The sequence below is a fragment of the Ipomoea triloba genome, chromosome 10 (genome assembly GCF_003576645.1).
Source record: "Ipomoea triloba cultivar NCNSP0323 chromosome 10, ASM357664v1".
Taxonomy (NCBI): domain Eukaryota; kingdom Viridiplantae; phylum Streptophyta; class Magnoliopsida; order Solanales; family Convolvulaceae; genus Ipomoea; species Ipomoea triloba.
In genome coordinates this window covers 10801507-10819879 of record NC_044925.1, presented here as the reverse complement: position 1 = coordinate 10819879, position 18373 = coordinate 10801507, and the positions used below count along the sequence as shown (strand labels likewise).

Below are 18373 nucleotides of genomic sequence, written 5' to 3'. Positions count from 1 at the left end.
CATATACTCTAGTGCCTGGTAATTCACACAATTACGTGCCATAGCCCCAATCCTCAGCGGAACGACATTACACCCTTTTTACGCTCATCATTTGTGCTCATCACATTTTGGCGCCGTTGCCGGGGATTGGTTTATTTGGTTTTGATTGTTTGATTAATTTCTTACTAGCATTAGAGTTAGTGAATTTTAGGAGATCAAGTTTTATTTTATTGCTTATTCAAAAAAAAAATATTTGCACTAACCCATAACTAGTTCCTTCCAAGAGTGTTTGTGGTTGTGTTAAACAGCAGGTTACCCTCCTTTTATGCATACTAGATCGAAAGGGAGCACGAACCTTCGTCCCTACGATCTAAATCTTGAGAGGAAGTTAAGGAGGGAAAGGAAGGGCTTCGAGAGTTCCAGGACTTCGAAGTAGACATGGAAACCGGAGACAGTAGCAACACTGGGCAACCAGCCCATACTGGAGTCAACACACAGCAGCACCAGCGGCAGAGAGAGGAAACAGGGGACAACCCTAGAGTTCGTGCTGATCCTCCAGTACCAAATGTTCAGAATCAGGCACAGAACTACAGGGCCGATCCAAACCCGAATGTCTATGTTGGGGGAGGATTCATAGCTCCTTTCATGGAGCAGCAGCCTGTATACCAACAGCCAGGCTATGGGGTTGGGATGCAAAATCTTCTCTATCAGATGAATCCCAACCTGGTCCAGCAGTTCGCCCAGCAGGTGCCACAAGAAAACCCCATGGCAGCACATTTAGCTCCTGAGTTCACTGAAGAAGATTGCATTATGTACCCAGGAATTGAAGCAAATAATTTTGAGTTGAAGACTCAACTCATTCAGATGGTCCAGAATAATCAGTTTGGAGGATCGCGGGTTGAGGACCCGAAAACTCATATTGTGAATTTTGACCGAATCTGCCAGACCATCAAGATGAATGGTGTTCCTAGTGAAGCCATCAAGCTGAGACTATTTCCTTTTTCCCTGAGAGATCAAGCACAGAGTTGGTTAAATTCCTTTCCAGCCAACCACTTCATTACCTGGGAACAACTCTACAAAGCTTTCATGCAGGAGTATTGTCCTTCTTCCAAGGCTGCCAAGTTAAAGAAGCAGATCCTGAATTTTCAACAGTTTGGCAATGAAGATCTTCCTGAGGCTTGGAAGAGATTTAAGGAGTTGAGGAGGCAGTGCCCAAAAAATTTGATGACCCCAGGTGACTTTATTTCATCATTCTATGAGGGGTTGACTAACCGGTCAAAGATTATCCTAGACACCTCATCCTTTGGGGGTATTTTCATTGATATGGGACCAGCAGCTAGAGAGCAGTTGATTGAGAGGATCACCTCTAACAATACTTACTGGTACACTGAGGGGGATGATATACCCAAGAGAGAGAAAGCAGCTGGGATGTTCGAAGTTGGAGAAAAGATGGCAATGCAGGCTCAGCTGGACACCATACAACACATGCTAAAGCAGTTAGTACAGGGCCCTACTCAGAGTGTCCAGGCAGTTACTCAGCCTCCACTAATTCCACAGAATCCTTATGTTCCTAACCCCTATTCTGTGCCACAGGTACCTCTTGTAGCCTGTTGTGCAACTTGTGGTGGAAATCATGTAGCTCAGACATGTCCTTTGTTAGACTTCGGTAACCAAGTCCCTCAGCCTAATGTGGAGCAAGTTGATCTCATTGGTTATTCTAGACCACAGGGCCAAGGGCAAGGTTATGGGACCTATCAGCAGCAAGGAAGAGATCAGTTTGTTCCCTCTTGGAACAATCAAGGCAATCAAGTGAGGAACAATCCACCAGGTTTTCAAGGTAATCAAGGAAACAGAGGTGGCAACCAAGGAACTCAGTGGAGAAATAATCAGAATAATCAGAATCCCAATCAAGGGCAGTTCCAGCAAGGGAATCAGAATTTTGGGACCACTCAGGGTCAAGGTTTCTCTAGACCATCTCAGGATGTTGATATACAGCTTCTCATGAACTCTAGACCATCTCAGGATGTTGATATACAGCTTCTCATGAACACTATGATATCTCAGGATGTTGATATACAGCTTCTCATGAACACTATGATGGCTCAGTTTGGCAAGCTACAAGCAGAGAATTTTCAGCTGTTTGGCAAGCTACAAACAGAAATAGATGGTCTCAAGGCTCAGCAACAAGGAGGAGGTAATCAGTTTTCTAATCAACCTTCCTCTTCGAATGGTAGACTGCCAACAAGCACAGAAAATCCAAGGCACCAAGTGAATGCAGTCACCACTAGAAGTGGATTAGCTTTGAAGGACCCCCCTTTTCCTTCGAATGATCTAGTGCCTGAGAAAGCTGATAAGAAGGATGAGGGTGTTCAGGTTGAGGATGTTCTTGATGATAGTGAGGAGGAGCCTATGGTGCAGGGAGATGGTGTTAAGGAGAAAGCTCCTGAGCAGGATGAGAGTGTTCCAAGTAAGAAGCATGAAAGGAAGAACAAGAAGGTAGATGACTCGGTTATACCTTACAACCTGTTACCATATCCACAGAGGTTGTGGAAATCAAAGGAGTCTGATAGAGAGAGCAAGTTCCATAAGATGTTAGATAAGCTGGAGATCTCCATGCCTTTTGTTGAAGCAATCACTCAGATTCCATCGTACAAGAAGTTTCTAAAGAACATTTTAGGCAATAAGAAAAAGCCAGAGAAGAGTGCGGTGGTGGATCTGAGCGAAGGAGCCTTGACCTGTGCAGTTCTTCAACATAAACTACCTCATAAGCTGAAAGATCCAGGTAGTTTTTCCATCCCTTGCATCATTGGTGGATTTGTAGTTGGGGGTGCTCTGTGTGATCTGGGTGCCAGTGTTAGTCTTATGCCATATTCTTTATGTAAGAGGCTCAATCTGAGAACACCAAAACCTACCTCCATGACCCTACAGATGGCGGATCGCTCCATAAAGCGTCCGGTGGGAGTTCTAGAGGATGTCCCGGTCATGATTGATCAGTACTTTATACCGGGGGATTTTGTTGTAATAGATATAGAGGAAGATGCCAAGGTTCCTATTATACTTTGTAGACCTTTTCTAGCTACTGCTGGTGCACTTATTGATGTGAGAAGAGGAAAACTCGTGATGGAAGTGGCAGAGAACAAGATTGAATTTGACATATTCAAAATGGCGAAGCACCAGCCCTCATATGTTGATGAGTGTTACTTGATAGAAGGGCTGGGTGAGTGCACTGCTGAAAGTAGAAAGATTGAGTTAGGGGATTTGCATGTTTCCCCTATTGATCCTTGACACCCAGAACTGTCAAGTGTGCTGAAACAAAAGAAAAAGTTCTCTGGTCCTGGTGGTTTCTACAAAAGATGGATGAGGGAGCTAACTAAGTTCAAAAGGCCACCGGATCGCGTAGTCCACAATCCCACCTGATATCCATGAGGTTGAGTTGAGCTGACGACAGTAAACTTAGCGCTTCATGGGAGGCACCCCATGTTATCCTTTACTTTTTGCATTTTATTTTATTGCATTTTTCTTTTTATTTTAGTTAGGATTAGCTTCAGGATTTTTCTTTGTTTACAGGGTGTTCTCTGGGGTTGTTTTGGTGTGAGATTTTCTTTCTTTTACCTTTGCGAGAGTGGGGAATGGTTAGAATTGAAGAGGTTAGGCTTTGAAACAGTTTAGAAGTGTTTTAGGGTATATTTTGGACTAACTTGCAGGTGAAACCGCACTTGGGCGCGAAAAGAACAGAAGTGCGCAAAGAGGAGCCTGGATCACGGCCAGGCTCACGGCCGTGACCCCGGCCGTGATGCCGAGGCATCGTTTTTCAACGGAGCAGAGCAAAGCAGGGCTCTGGGTCACGGGTCACATCCCGGCCGTGACCCAGGCCGTGACCCTGTCCAGGAAATTCCAGTACCGAGAGGCCAAACGAGGGCTCTAGGTCACGGCCACCATCTCTGTTGTGACCCCGCCCGGGAGGATGCACCAGAAATTCCACTGCTGAGAGCTTAAACGAGGGCTCTGGGTCACGGGCAACGTCCCGGCCGTGACCCAGGCCGTGATGATCTTCCCGAATTCCAGTGTCTAACGAGCATTTTGAGGCTTCTGAGTCACGGCCCTCATCCCGGCCGTGACCCAAGCCGTGATGGCGCAGTATCTTTGCAAAAAAAAAAAAAAGAGTATAAAAAAAATGTTATGTTTTCTAGTTCGTTTTTTCTAGTTCGTGAGACCTTGTTTGTCCATCAGGGACGATGTCCAGTTTAAGTGTGGGGGGGATACTATTTCTGATGAAATTTGGATGAAGTTTGCTTGAAGGACTCAAGTTGCAGCTGAAGGTAATGTGCTTCCCTTGTGTTGTGGTTGTGACCACTTTACTTCCTGCTGGTCTGTGGTTTGTTTGGTGGTACTTGTGCAGCCTAGCACGTCAGGGATGAAACAAAGTTGAGCTTGTGTTTAATTCAGTCTCTTGCCAATAATTGGGTTAACCTCTAACATAAATGTTCCCCCTGTGTGTTATGCATTGCTAGTGAAGGCTTATGTGGGATTCCGGTGATATTTCTTCTGTCATAGCTTGTCTCAGTGCTCTCATAGTGAAGTCTAGAATTTGCATGCTTTGAAGTGATTTAGGCCATTGTTGTTAGCCCAAGCCTTTAAACCTACCTTGTGTTACAATTATTTTCCCTAGTTGTCCCCTTTGAGCCTTGTTTTTGTTTAATAAGTGCTAAGCACTTTAACCCATTCTTTGTTATTGTTTTTCTTGTTTACCCATGTTATTAAACCCTTAGCCTTAGCCATATATTTCCATCCACCCTTAGAGAGAATGTAGCATTTGTTCTTTAATTTAGAAGAGATTTCTTTTTTGGAGCTTATTTTTGTTAGAACTACTCTTGTTATCTTTGTACTAGTGTGGGGGTTTGGTGAAAGGAATTAGTTTATTGTTTTGTTTTGAAGAAAAGAAAGTTGTTTGATAGTAGAAAAGAAAAGAAAAGAAAAAAAATTGTTGTTTGAGAAAAAGTTTGGAAGTGATGAAAGTTTGTGAAAGAAAAGAAAAAAAAAGATGATGAATAAAAGTGCATATGGTTCATGATGCTAGAAAAGTTGTGTCCAACACCACTGTTTTAGAGTGTTTTTGTGTTCTCAATGGTAGTTTGCTCCATTGTCCATACTTGTAGTTTTTCTTCTAGATTTAGTTGTGAATAGATGTGAAATTCTCTCCTTTGTTTATTTTTCCATACCCCTTCTTTGTTTAGCCACTCACCCTTAGCCCCATTACAAGCCAAATAAAGTCCTATTTGATCTTAGCATTCAGTTTTAGAGTGATCTATGTGAATATGAAGGGCATGTCTATGAGAGTTCATCTTAAACCAAGTCTTGCATAATCTCAATTGAGTACATGTGCATACAGGGTTCTAATCTCCCTTAATTCTGGTGCTCGGTTATTGGCCTTAGAAGGGAACTCACTTGTGATTCTGAGATGATTCTTGAAGCAGGTTAGGTTGCATGAGTTGGTTGGTGGAATGATTGGTTGAGCAGGAAGGAAGTGTGATCAGTTGCAGTGCTTGGAAGGAAGATTATCCTGGGTAATTACTTGAGGACAAGCAAAAGTTCTAGTGTGGGGGAGTTGATATCTTCTATTTTATACAATAATTCACCCCTTATTTTAATTGTATTTCCCTTATCCTAGTGAGATTGGGAATTGTTTGTGTGTTATATTGTCCAAGTGTTGAATTATCTACAAGGAACAACAAATGAGGAATTTTGGAGCATTTTGGACAAGTTCTGGAAGAAAAGGGAATTACAAGGAAGAAAGAAAACAAGAATACAAATGGGAAAAGAATTAGAAGTTGCCTAATGGGCCAAGGCCCATTTATCTCCTATATATTCTACCTATTCTCTACAAATGGAGAAAGTTCCCTTATAGAGTTCTGAACCCTAGCTTTTAGTTTATATTTCCCTAGCATAATTTAGATTAGTTTCACATTAGATTATTTAATTTCAAGAGTGGAATCAAAGATTGAAGATTGAATTTGTTCTTTATCAGTTAAGTTCTCTTATTCCTTTATTACTTTTTTGCAATGTTTATGGTTATTAATTATTGCTTTGTTTTGTTTACTTTAACCATGCGGGAGTAGTTCGTTTATGGGTTTGGATTAGGGATCCATTGTTAATCTTGATGTTCAATTGATAATTAATTGCATAAAGGGATTGAATCTTTTACCTAGGGTTTATGTTGATTTGGGGATTTCTTTGCACTAGTTATTGGTTTGTGGCCAGAATTAATTGCTAGTTTAGGAGAGGGATTCATTACAACGACAGTTGGATGGAGACTCGAGCCTTACCAATTTCAACCTAATTTTCCTGCTATGGAAGTAGATGTAATATTGGGGGCTTACAATGCTTAGGTGCTTAAGGTTATGATTGATGCATCACGACAGTGGGGCAATCTTAGCCTAATTCTCTTATTGATTACGAAAGTAGCTGAGTAGAATTCTTTTGTGCATTGCCCATATATCCCTTTGTTAATTATTCTTTCCCTAATCCTGAGTTTGTTAGAACATCAAGGTTATAATCCCCCTAATCTGGCCCATACTTTTATCATACAGTTTACACCTTAGTCAATTGCTTTCTTTTATTCCACATCATTCAGTCTTTGTTGCTTGGATTCTATTAATTCACATACTCTAGTGCCTGGTAATTCACATAATTACGTGCCATAGCCCCAATCCTCAGCGGAACGACATTACACCATTTTTACACTCATCATTTGTGCTCATCAACACACACATACATATACATATATATATAAAATGAACCTCGCTTTTAAATAATTATAAAATTGATAAATAGAAACGATGCTCTATTTGGTAGGGTATTTTTGAAGTTATTTGTGTATTACTTTTGTACTTTTGAGCCGATTATGTGGTTATAGTGTTTATTTTGCCTAAAGTGAAAATAAGGGCTAATTGTGGATGAATTTGTACAATTTTGAAAAATGGAGCATTATCAAGCAGATTTTGATCATTTGGGAGCTTAAATTGGAGAAGAGCGAATGCAGGGTACAGTACGAGCACAATATGCTCATACCTTGGTCGTACGGGAGAAGGCAAAATGTACAGAAAGATTTACGAGTTGAAGTACGAGCGTACGTGAGGAGGACTAGCAAAAGGTGATCCATGTAAACACGTATTATAGTCGTAACAACGCCGAAGATCTAGGGTATATATAGTTGTGTTGAAAGAGATTAGGAGACTTCTTCTCATTTGGGTACTTTTTCTAGCTTTTTACTTTGACTCCTGTGGAGATTCTCTCTAGGGATTTAGGTTCCAACCTGACAACCTATGCCTAGTATCTTGGGAGATTCAATTGCAATTGTTGAAGAACTACTTGGATTACTTTGAGTTAAGTGATTGCTACTTCAATTTAAATTTACTTTCTTTTAATTGTTTTCATCATGTGTTCATTTACCTTTCACTCTAGTTATGCATATGTGACAATGTGTGGCTAGCAGTGTTGCAAAAATCTGGCCTAGGCACCAATTAATCACCGCCTAGGTGCTTTGCACCGGCCGACCGCCTAGCGTATCACCTTAATAGGTGGTCTAGGCAGTCAGCCGGCTAGGCGGCCGACTAGGCCGCTTAAGCATCACCTAAGCCGCTTAGGCGCTGACCGCCTAGGCCTCCTAGGCGCCGACTAGATCTCCTAGGAACCGACTAGGTCGCCTAGTCGGCCGATTAGCTATTGTTCTTTATTTTTTTTACTCAAAACAACATTATTTTAGCGAAATAACCCTAAATTGTACAAACTCTATATATTTGTTAGGTTAATAATATTTAATATTTTAGTATTAACTATTAAAGTATTATATATTTTATAATTATTACCCTTTAAAACATTAAAAATACTTAAACAAATTTTTAAAAATAAAAATAAAATAAAAAATACACGAGCGCCTAGACACCGATTAATCCCCGCCTAGGTGCCCTAGGCGCTAGGCGCTCCCCAAGCGCCCGAGGAGCACCTAACGATTTTTTCAACTATGGTGCTAGTAGAGCTATCAATGCGGGTTGTGGGGTAGGATAAAAAGCCCACAACAATGTAGGCTTATAGAGGGCCAGTCTTCCCCACCATCCCTTAGGCCCGCGGGGATGGGAGGGGGCCCACCATATTTCTTTTATTTTTATAATTATGTTAAATGGTAAAGAACTGCCCTACAACCAAAACCATAAAATTGAACACAAAATTTGAATCAAAGTCACGACCTTTTTCCAAAAATTAACTGATAACTATGTAGACCTAAAACCAAAAGAGTAAAAAAGACAGCAACTTTGGGATCATTAGCAACAAAAACTCAAGAACAATTGAACAAACAAAAAGAGAGATACATTGAGGCCACTGTGGGAGAGGTAAAGGTAGGGAAAAGATTTGAGGTTGTTCTACTGGTGACAAGGAACTCTGATTGTCCTAGCAACAACAGTACTCCCTTCCAAACACTATCTTCTTTTCTTCTCCCCTCTTAGCTTCTTGATCACAAACTACAAATTGAAAATCAATATTCTCTAAATCCACCTCTCTCAGACTTCCATTCCCAACTGGTAGAAGTAGAAATTCTATTTTTTGTTCTTTTTCTAGTTGTTATTTTTTGTTTTGTTTTTTTTTTTGTTGGAGTTTGTGGGAGGGAGTTATAGTTCTCTATTCTTTCCCTCCCTTTCCGTCCTTGGCTTGCTATGTTTTGGCGATAGGGCGAGTGGCTGCGTTGGTTGGGAGAACCAAAGAATACTTGAAGAGCGACAAAGATGAGAGTGAAGGGCTGAAGGCTGCGGACTGTGATTGCGGCGTTAGGAATTAGGTCTTGCGGTTGCGGGAAAAGAGAATTGACAACTTGACAGCTATATGCCTATATCTATAAACCTTTTGTTTTTTAATAAGCGGGCTGGCGGGCGCAAGTTAGGCGGGGGTGAGCTAAAACACCCGCTATAATACAAGCTCAAAAAATAGAGCACGCCCCGCCCTTTTGGCGGTGCAGGTTGGGCTAAACCCATTTTGACGGCTCTAGTGGTTAGACTCCTAGGGAATTTGATTATGTTGACTTTTGAGGATGCATGAATGAATTTGATTGCAGTTATGAAGTAAAGTAATGCATTGATGAGTAGGAATCTTTGTTTGAAGTGGATTTTGTGTTGACTATTGTTCAATGAACGCGCACATTATGCTAGAGGTTTTGAAGGTCTGTGGTTGCCAAGAGATTGGGACTACACTATGACCTTTCCACTTGCAACTCCCACCTTACGTCGAGAGGCAGAGCCTGGAAGAAGATTTGGACACATGGTGTTCGATAATGACCCAAGTAATTAAAGTTGCTACAAAAGTAGGACTTGAATTACACGATAGGTCGACGTCCTGATATTAGCTTTGGCAATGGACAAAACTTCTTCCAAGGATCACGATTCGATGTGTCATGTAGAGAATGTACTTTATGTATGTTGTTTTAATATATTTAGCAATGGATGTGTGTAGAATGACAATATTATCACCTTATGAAGCTTTGCGGTTGCAGTAGTGGAGTCGGAAAAGTAGGTAAATGCAGTTGCAGCAATGGAGTTGAGGAAGAAGCAATGGCGTCGTGTGGAAGCCAAAGTTCAACTTTTACCTTTTATATTAAAAAAATGCACATCGCACGTTTACTATCGCTATTAACTACGTAGTCTCTTTTTAATTAAAGAAATGGCCCTAATGGGAATTATCCACTGGGAATTGTGCTCATATGAAGGTCAGCTAGATCCTGTCCTTTTTAGGGCATTTGTGGCACGTGTACGGCCCTTACCAAAATTAAAGTATCAAGTAGTAGAAAACAAGGGAATGGATTGTTCTATCTATGTTACCTTACGGTGTGTCTTAAGCAATGAGATCGTAATTCAATCATGTTGGCTATTCAAGAGTGTGAGCTCTTAATCCTCTTCCACATTTGTGTACTAAGGCTTCTTAGGCTTAGGAGTACCATTTAGTAACCAAAAGGCCTAAGAGACATTTTATCAAACACCTAAGCTTCACACATTCTTACTATTCCCAATCATGGAATTCCATAGGATCTAAGGTTGCAAAAGCTATTTCCTAATTCAAATCAACATCATGATAGAGTCTAGATCTCAAACTCTTAAGAGATTGGCCAAATCTACTCAAGATCAAATCAAATCAACAATCAATAGATAAGAATAGATCTCCAACATCAAATTTATCAAAATCCACAATAAGAAATGAGAAATCACACTAAGCAAGCATAGATTCACACAACTCAATCCCTAGAAAGAACTAGCTACACATATTCATGGATTCAAAATCATAAAACCTAATTCAATCTAGAAGAATATAAATTGCAAATAAAAATAGAAATTGGAAATGAGATTCAAGATAGAATTCACCTAGTAAATGGAATTACAAAACTTCAATCCAACTTTGATCTTAACTTCTTCTACCAAATTGGAGTTCTCTCTAATTGAAAATGTAAATCTAAGGAATTGTGTAAGAATAACTCTCAAATGAAAACTAGCCTCTAGTAGGAATTCCCTTGAAAAATCCTAGCTAGATTCCTTAAATAGCCTTTCCAAAATTGCCCTATTTTAATTTCCTCCGCATTGCTTCATCCATGTACACATCCATGCGTGGATGGTCACGTGGACACGTACTGGAATTTGTCCATGTTGGCTCCACGGGTGGGTTGCACTTCCTAGCCATCACTGGACTTTTTTTCTGCTCCGATTGCTCGTTATGCCCATATACCTTGCCGAGTGGCTCCCGGGACCTGTAAAACGTTCTAAAAACGTACAAGAGGTAGCTTTACACGTGATAAACTTATTAGAGCACAAAATACCATGGATTAGTCACAAAAGAACACTAAATCGCTATTAAACCACCCCGATATAGACTTATATACTTAGTCATCTTGGGAGCTTATCAAGTTTTCACACTTTAAACCTTGCTTGCCCTTAAGCAAGACAATTCAAATTCAAGCATATAAGTTTCCAAGATACTAGGCTTACTCAAATTGGACTCTTGGTCAATCAAAAACGAATGCGAGGGCTACCAGAGAGGGGGAAATCCTTTATGTTATCTACAAAGAATGTTGGTCAGATGCCATACAACTCAAGAAATATTTCCGGGAAGTAAAAACCCTTCAAAGATAGACATTTAAACAAGGGGGACACACTTTTCACACCATGCTCAAGCATGCAAACCAATTTCGAATTCACCTCTCATTTACATAGGGCCTTTAGCCGATCCTACTAGTGGGAACGATGTACACTCATTAATCAACCCTTTCAACCAACCGCCAAATCCCAAACAAGTAAGATAAGTGAGGGTAGGGGCATGGACCACTCATCGCCAATGGCTTGGGGCGGTCTCTCTTTCTTCTCACTTCCTAGGGTAACGTCATCGGGCACCCGACTTCACATGGATCTCCATGCTTTTTCGAAGGTCAGTGCAATGGGTACCCGAACCCTAGCGAAGTGGCTCACCTCGTCTCTATTTTCTCATCTCCTAGGATTATTCTGAGTGGACAACCGACTTCACTTAGAGCTCTATGCTTGTTCGAAGACGGTGCAATGGTTGCCCACATCCTAGCGAGATGGCTTACCTCGGTTCTTACCTCTAGGAGTGGCCTTTTACCTTTTCTACTTTTCTTCATTCATCCTCTCATGCCTTTTTTCTTGGGATTAAGGGAATTTTCACTCTATGCTCATTAATAGGCTCACCTTTTGCTCCATGCCCTACCACGGTTAGTTCAATTCCGGGCTTCGCTTACATTTCAAATTAAGAACTGCACACTCCCACTTCAAGAGATCCTTAACTAAGGTCCTACCTAAATAAGAGGTGAACATCATGCAAGCAAGCAAGAATGTAAACCTATTTGGTTCTAAACACTCTCATGGGTGCAAAAAGATAACTTCCCAAAGATATTTCAAGAATAAAAACTTTATTGGCATCTAGTTAAAATTCTCCCTAGATAACTGATCGTATTGTGGGTTTAGGGTGAGGTGAATGTGGTATGGAAGGTGTTAAAATGAAGAGTCAAGACTCTCCGAGTGTCGTGTCTCTCAAGGATGACAAATTGGAGCGAATATGTGTTGGCATTTAAGAGGTTGAAATGAAAGAGTTACGGGAATAACTAAGGCTAGAGTTCATTTGTGGGAAGGTTTGAAAGGTTGTGTTGGTTGTATTTAAAGGAAAAGTAAGGTAGAGATTGGGACTCGTGGCTAACCTACATGGTCTAATATCTCGTGGTTTTGCAAGTAAATGACTTGGATTTGACTGGGGAGTTCATGGCACATCACCAAGTGGCATCACCCTTGGACTCCCACATCCTCATTTGGTTGGGGCATTTTGTCAAACACCTTGTCTACCACTCCTCTTGGACCTCGTCCTTTCGGACTAAGAGCGGAGATGTGGGTGAGTTGGACTCGTGAGTGGCCGCTATCGCGCACACACTCACTTTCACTGGGTTTGCTACCTAATGTGGCCACACTTAGTCACAAAGCTTAAAGAACATCAACCACACAAGTTTATCATCCAACATTCAAGAAGCTCACATATTTCAAGCATAGTTAGATCAAATCAACCACATAGTTTAGCTTCGGGGCCACCAATCCCCTTTCTATTCTAAGCTATCATCAAATAAAGAAACAAGAAGAAGAAATGAAAGTCTCAAAGAAAGCAAGCATTAAATCAAAACATTGAAGAGAAGAGTACCATCCATGATGAATGGCTCATCTACATCTTGTTCTTGAACTTCAATCCTCCTATCTTGATCTTGAATCTACTCTAAAAGAAAGGAAGTTTTCTCTCAAGAGGGGAGAAAACCCTAAGGAATTTCAGATGTAAACTATTCTATAGCTGCCCTCCCTTAGGTTTTCGGAAAAAGGGGTTTAAATAGGCAACCCAAAGCCAAAATTCCCGAAGTGGCCCTTATGGCCAGACCACGCGTGGTGGAGGGCGTGGACGGCTACTGGAAATGTTCCACGCCCCTCCACACGCGTGTTGGGCTGCGTGGGAGGTTCCTGCTTCGCGGCTTCCTTTGTCTTTTGCTTTGTTTTGACTTCAAATCCCTTTTCGATCTGTAAAAATACTTCAAAACTTTTCCTAAAATTAATGTTAGAAGATTTTGATCACATCCGAGCTTAAAATGCATGAGATTGTTATAAACGGGTGGCAAAACTTTACACTTTATCCTATTTTAAACCCTTAATATGTACTATTCTGGGTGCTTATCAAAGTTTCCATACTTAAACCTTGCTTGTCCTCAAGCAAGCATACTTTCTAAGCTCCAATCATATAAGCACCAGGAATAGTATGCACTCTCATCGGTTGATCAATCAAGTGGTGTGCGGGCATTTAGAATGGAGTGAGTGAAATCCCCTACACTATCCACCAAGACCACTAAGCTTATGTCATCTAAATATAAGGAATATGCCAAGGAAGTTTTAAAGTCTCATGAGTTGGTAACAAGAAAAATTACATTCACACCTTTCAAGCATGCATCCAATTGGGGTTCACCTTTCTATGTTGTAGGGGCCTAGAAAGTCGATCCCACTAGTGGGAACGATGCGCACACCCTAGCCAAATTTTCAACCATACGCCAAAGCCCCTTTACACAATATAAGTGAGGGTAGGGACATGGACCGCTCATCGCCGTGGCTTGGGCGATCCCTCTTTTCTTCTCACTTCCTAGGTTAACGTCATCAGGCGACCCGACTTCACATAGAACCCCATGCTTTTTTGAAGACAGTGCAATGGGTGTCTGAATCCTAGCGAAGCGGCTCACCTCCTCTCTATTTTTCTCATCTTCCAAGATCTCTTCGGGATAACCGACTTCACATGGAGCCCCATGTTTTTCGAAGACGGTGCAATGGTTGTCCCGTATCCCGGCAAGATAGCTCACCTCTGTTTTTATCTCTAGGAGTGGCCTTTGCCTTTTTACTTTTCACCAATCAACCCCTCATGTCTTTTTCTTTGGATTTGGGGGTTTTTCACTCTAAGGTCACTTCAGGCTCACCTTTTGCCCCATTCCCTACCAAATTAGGTTCAGTTTTCGGGCTTCGCTAAGCTTATCTTTCTCAAACTAAGGGGGTACGCACTCCCACTTCGAGAGATCCTTGACTCAGGTCCCAACAAAATCAATAGGTGAAAAGCATGCAGTCACACAAAGATATCAACAATATAGGTTTAAAATTTTAAATTTTCAATTTTGGTGTAATTTGCACTTCCAAGGCATATTTCAAATATTAATTTGGCACAAGATTAGGATCCCTCCTGGATAGTGTTGACAATAACACTCCCTCTAGTTCCTATGCCCTAACACTCGGTCAATCAACTAATTCAAGCAAAGTATTACCCATCCTTTCCACACTTAAAAGGAATAGGGTCAAAAAGGGTATCTACACAGGCCCCTTTTCCACACTTAAAAGTGTTTTCTGGGCTAGAACCATTCTAATCTTAATGAAATCACACCCCGGTATAAAAATGTCATCCAACTCATCATATGTGAATCAAAGCAATGTATAACAATCAAAGATCAAAAAGGGCATCTATTTTGCAAGGGAATAAAAGAAATACTCACAAAGCGCATCCCCATTAAAAGCATGTACAATCCTTACTTGCCCTTCAAAATTTGGTTAGAATGAAGGCAAAGAAATGAATGAAGAATTTAGATTTTACCTTTCAAAAATTGGTTCTCCGGTTGTAGGAGGATTGGTCTCTTCTTCTTCTTATACTTGGGTTGCCTCCCAAGAGCGCCACGTTTAACGTCTTTGGCTAGACGAAACATGGAATACACAATTCAAAGAGAAATAAACAAGGGTAAAAATAAATTGATTGTCCACAATCATAGTTTTTCAAACATCAAACATCAAAATCATTTCATGCGCCAAAATTTTTCTTCACATCTTTTTGTTGGCTGTGGCGACTTCCTTTGCAATTTCCTCAAGCCTCTGCATTTGCTCTATATGCAGCTGATAATGGAAAATCTGGAGAGATTCCAATATGTACTATTCTGGGTGCTTATCAATAACATAAACAATAACTCACTCTCCAAATGGCAAACACACCCATCTATCATGACCAAATACCAACAAAAGCAATCAAGCATTTAAGCACAAAGTGCGTTATTTCCACACTTTAAATCCAACATCGTCCTCGATGTTGCTTTGAGGAATTAGTGGAATAAAGGAGCATGGGTCTAATCAAGCAATTCAAAACAAAACCTCTTTCCACACTTTGGAATTGATTATGGGGTGTGGGGTATACTAAATTGATCCTTTTTGACACAATAACATGGTATGCTCATTATTTGAGTAAAAGGCATATGCAAAGCTATACAAGTATTTTCCACACTTTGAATTTGAAAATGGGGCATAAAATAGAAAAGGGATAAGAGGCTAAACCAAGTATGCATCCCTTTTTCCACACTTTAGCTTCCAACATCGGGCGGCCTCCGTAATCAAAGCTACAAGACAATGGTTAGCATGGGAAAATATCAAAGCAAATAGGAAAGCTATTCAATTATTCCTACTCTTTTTTTCTTTTCATCCTTTTCTCTCCTTTTTTTTTCTTTTTGAATAAAGCTTGGGGTGTCTCCCAAGAAAAAAAATAACATCAAGCTAAAAAAATAGTAAACATTTACTAGAAAAATAACAACTAAAGAAAATAGCTGCAAAGCATTGAAAAGCATCTTAACATTTTGACAGATATTAAAATGCATGAAAATAAAATAAGCAAATAAAAGCATTAAAAACATAAAAAGTAAAGAAAATAAAGGCGGAACCCCGCGCATGGGGAACCTAATGTTTTAGCATGGGACATCATCAAACACATCACAAGTCAATGTTGTTGGGGTCATTTTTCTTCTTCTCTCATTCTTCCCTTTTTCTGCTGCCGGGTTGGTGGACTCAACATCACTGGTTGCCAAAGGATGGAGGGTGGAATTGACTTGTAAGTCGGGCCTGAAGCTCTTCAATTAATTTGGCATTGTGCTCAACCCTTCTCTTCCGAATGATATCCTCATCCTGCCTATCGTGGCGAGCATACAGAGCTGTAATATGTTCCTCGTGCCTCGTGCTGTGGGCTCGGAGGTAGGTCATTTGCACCTCATGTAACTGCCTGTGAAAAGCCTGGGTGGACTCCCAAACCATCATGGATGGTCCACCATGCTGTGTGCTCGGCCCTCCATGTTCCTCTTGGACATTCTGCTCTCCTTCTTCCTCCTCCTCGCTATCAGTATCAACATCTTCCACATCTGGTGCATTATCACCTCCCAATCTAATGCGCATAGCTTTGAAATCTCGAACTGTGAAAGCCTTCATTGAGACCTCAATCTTCTCCTTTTCTAGATTGTAGTCGAGTCCTAAACCTCGACACAACTCGATCACCAAAGGCCCGAGAAACACTGCCTGCACGTTCTGCTTGTTCTAGGAGTTCAGCCACTTCTTCTTTTGCGGCCCCATATTCACACTCACACGGTTCTCCATGCACCACATATAGAAATGGTCCTTGCGATAGACTTTGTTGAGATTTGTCTTCCGGCCCGAGATGTTGAATGCCAAAGCCAATCGAACAATCTTGAGGTGATTGCTTGTTATATGTCTAGCCTTCAAGTTGTTGGAGTCGTACTTCTTCCCGTTTGTGATTTGGCCCCAATAGTTCGCGGTGTCTCTATCCTTATCAAAATTGGTTTTGAAATCATCGAAGTACGGCATGCCTATGTCCTCTCAGTCGTGGAAACCTAGATTGATTGCCAGCTCATTGAACGACTGGTGGTACTTGTTGCCAAAGAGCGTGAACTTAATCGACTTCCTTGCATTGTTGGGCTCTCTTCGGATGTCTAGTGTCGCAATAAACTCATAAGTCATAGGGGAATAGGTTGGTCCCCTCCATTCAAAAACTTTTCCCAACTGATGATGCTCAAGCAATCGATTTACGGCACCTTCACAGTCAAATTCTATTAGGATGCTTGGGTCAAGGTACTTCCATCGCATCAAAGTTTTCCCTCGGTTCACATCCACCAAGGCGAGTTCTGCCGAAGTCATGTTCCTTAGAACTCTTGCTTCTAGTGCATTCGGATCGCCTTGTTGTGGAACAACTATCGGTGGGGGTGGACATCTCGATGGTTACACTCTAGCCCTCGGTTGGCTAGTTCCTACTTCGTCATACCGTTGCTTCTTAGCGATTTCCTAGCTTCTTCCCATCCTACAAAATTTCACAATCAACAATATTCCATAAAAGCAATTGGTTAGTTTCAACTTTCCTTCATTTCCACTCATCATTCTTTCTCAAATTATTTTATTTCTTTTCTCTCTTATATTTTTTTTTCGAATTTCCTTTCTCTTTTTCAAAATTGTGCTCTCAAATTTTTTGAAAATTTTGCCATAGTTTCCCCTCTTTTTTCATCAATTCTTATCATCAAAATATCAACAATATAGTTCCATTATCACACACATTCACAATTTCAAGATATAACCATTCTAGTCAAAAGTCAACAATTTCAAAAAGTCAACTTCATCTTCTTCCCCAATTTCAAAATTAGGGTTGAAGAGTGAAAATGCAATTCTCAAATGTAGTGTGTATAACTTCAAATTGATGGCATATATGTGTTCTAAGACAAGTTTCTACATCAATTCAAGCATCAATTTCATTAAAACATCAATAAATCAATCAAACACATTTGCATATTCATGGTGTTCACATTAGGGTTCAAAATTTGAGTTCAATCTATCAAATTAATCACAAAGAATGAAAGAAAGTAATGAAATAAAGTTTTATGATGCATTCCTAACCTTTATCAACAAGTAAATCATACAAAATTTTGTATGATAATGTAGGATAAAATTTCAAGAATTTCAATTCAAAAGCTTAAAAATGACCATGAAAATTGGATTAAGAAGATGTTTTTACCTTGTTGTGATGTTTTTGACCTTGAAAAGTAAAGGTAAAATGAAGAATAGTAAACTTTTGCTCAAACCTTGCTTGGGGGACTGTTTTGGCATGGAAGATGAAGAGAAATTTGAGTTTTAGGGTGGAGAATGCGTGGTTCGGCCGTCCCTTTTAATTCCGCCGAGTTGTCCCGTCCACATGTGTTCCACGCATGGATCCGCGCGTGGATCAGCATTGGATTCTATCCACGTGGACTCCACGCATGGATGTCCACGTGAACAGACACTGGTTTGTATCCATGTGTCCTTCACACGTGGAGAACACGTGAGCAGTGTTGTCCTGTCTCTTTTTCGATTCCCGGCTTTTCCTTTTGCCTTTTTGTCAATTTTTGGCATAACCGTAGCATTTTTCGACCATCAACCCTACAAATTAGTCTCCCAAAAACATATACGAACAACATACTAACAAAACACTAGAACAAAACATAAAAACG

General features: G+C 40.6%; 1 protein-coding gene across 1 annotated transcript; it reads left to right on the top strand.

Moving 5' to 3' along the window:
• Positions 1–417: 417 nt before the first annotated feature.
• LOC116033135 lies at positions 418–3264 on the top strand. The gene is made up of 2 exons (XM_031275894.1): positions 418–726; positions 853–3264. The coding sequence occupies exons 1-2, from the start codon at positions 418–420 to the stop codon at positions 3262–3264; spliced, it is 2721 nt and encodes a 906-aa protein (XP_031131754.1).
• The last annotated feature ends 15109 nt before the right edge of the window (positions 3265–18373 follow it).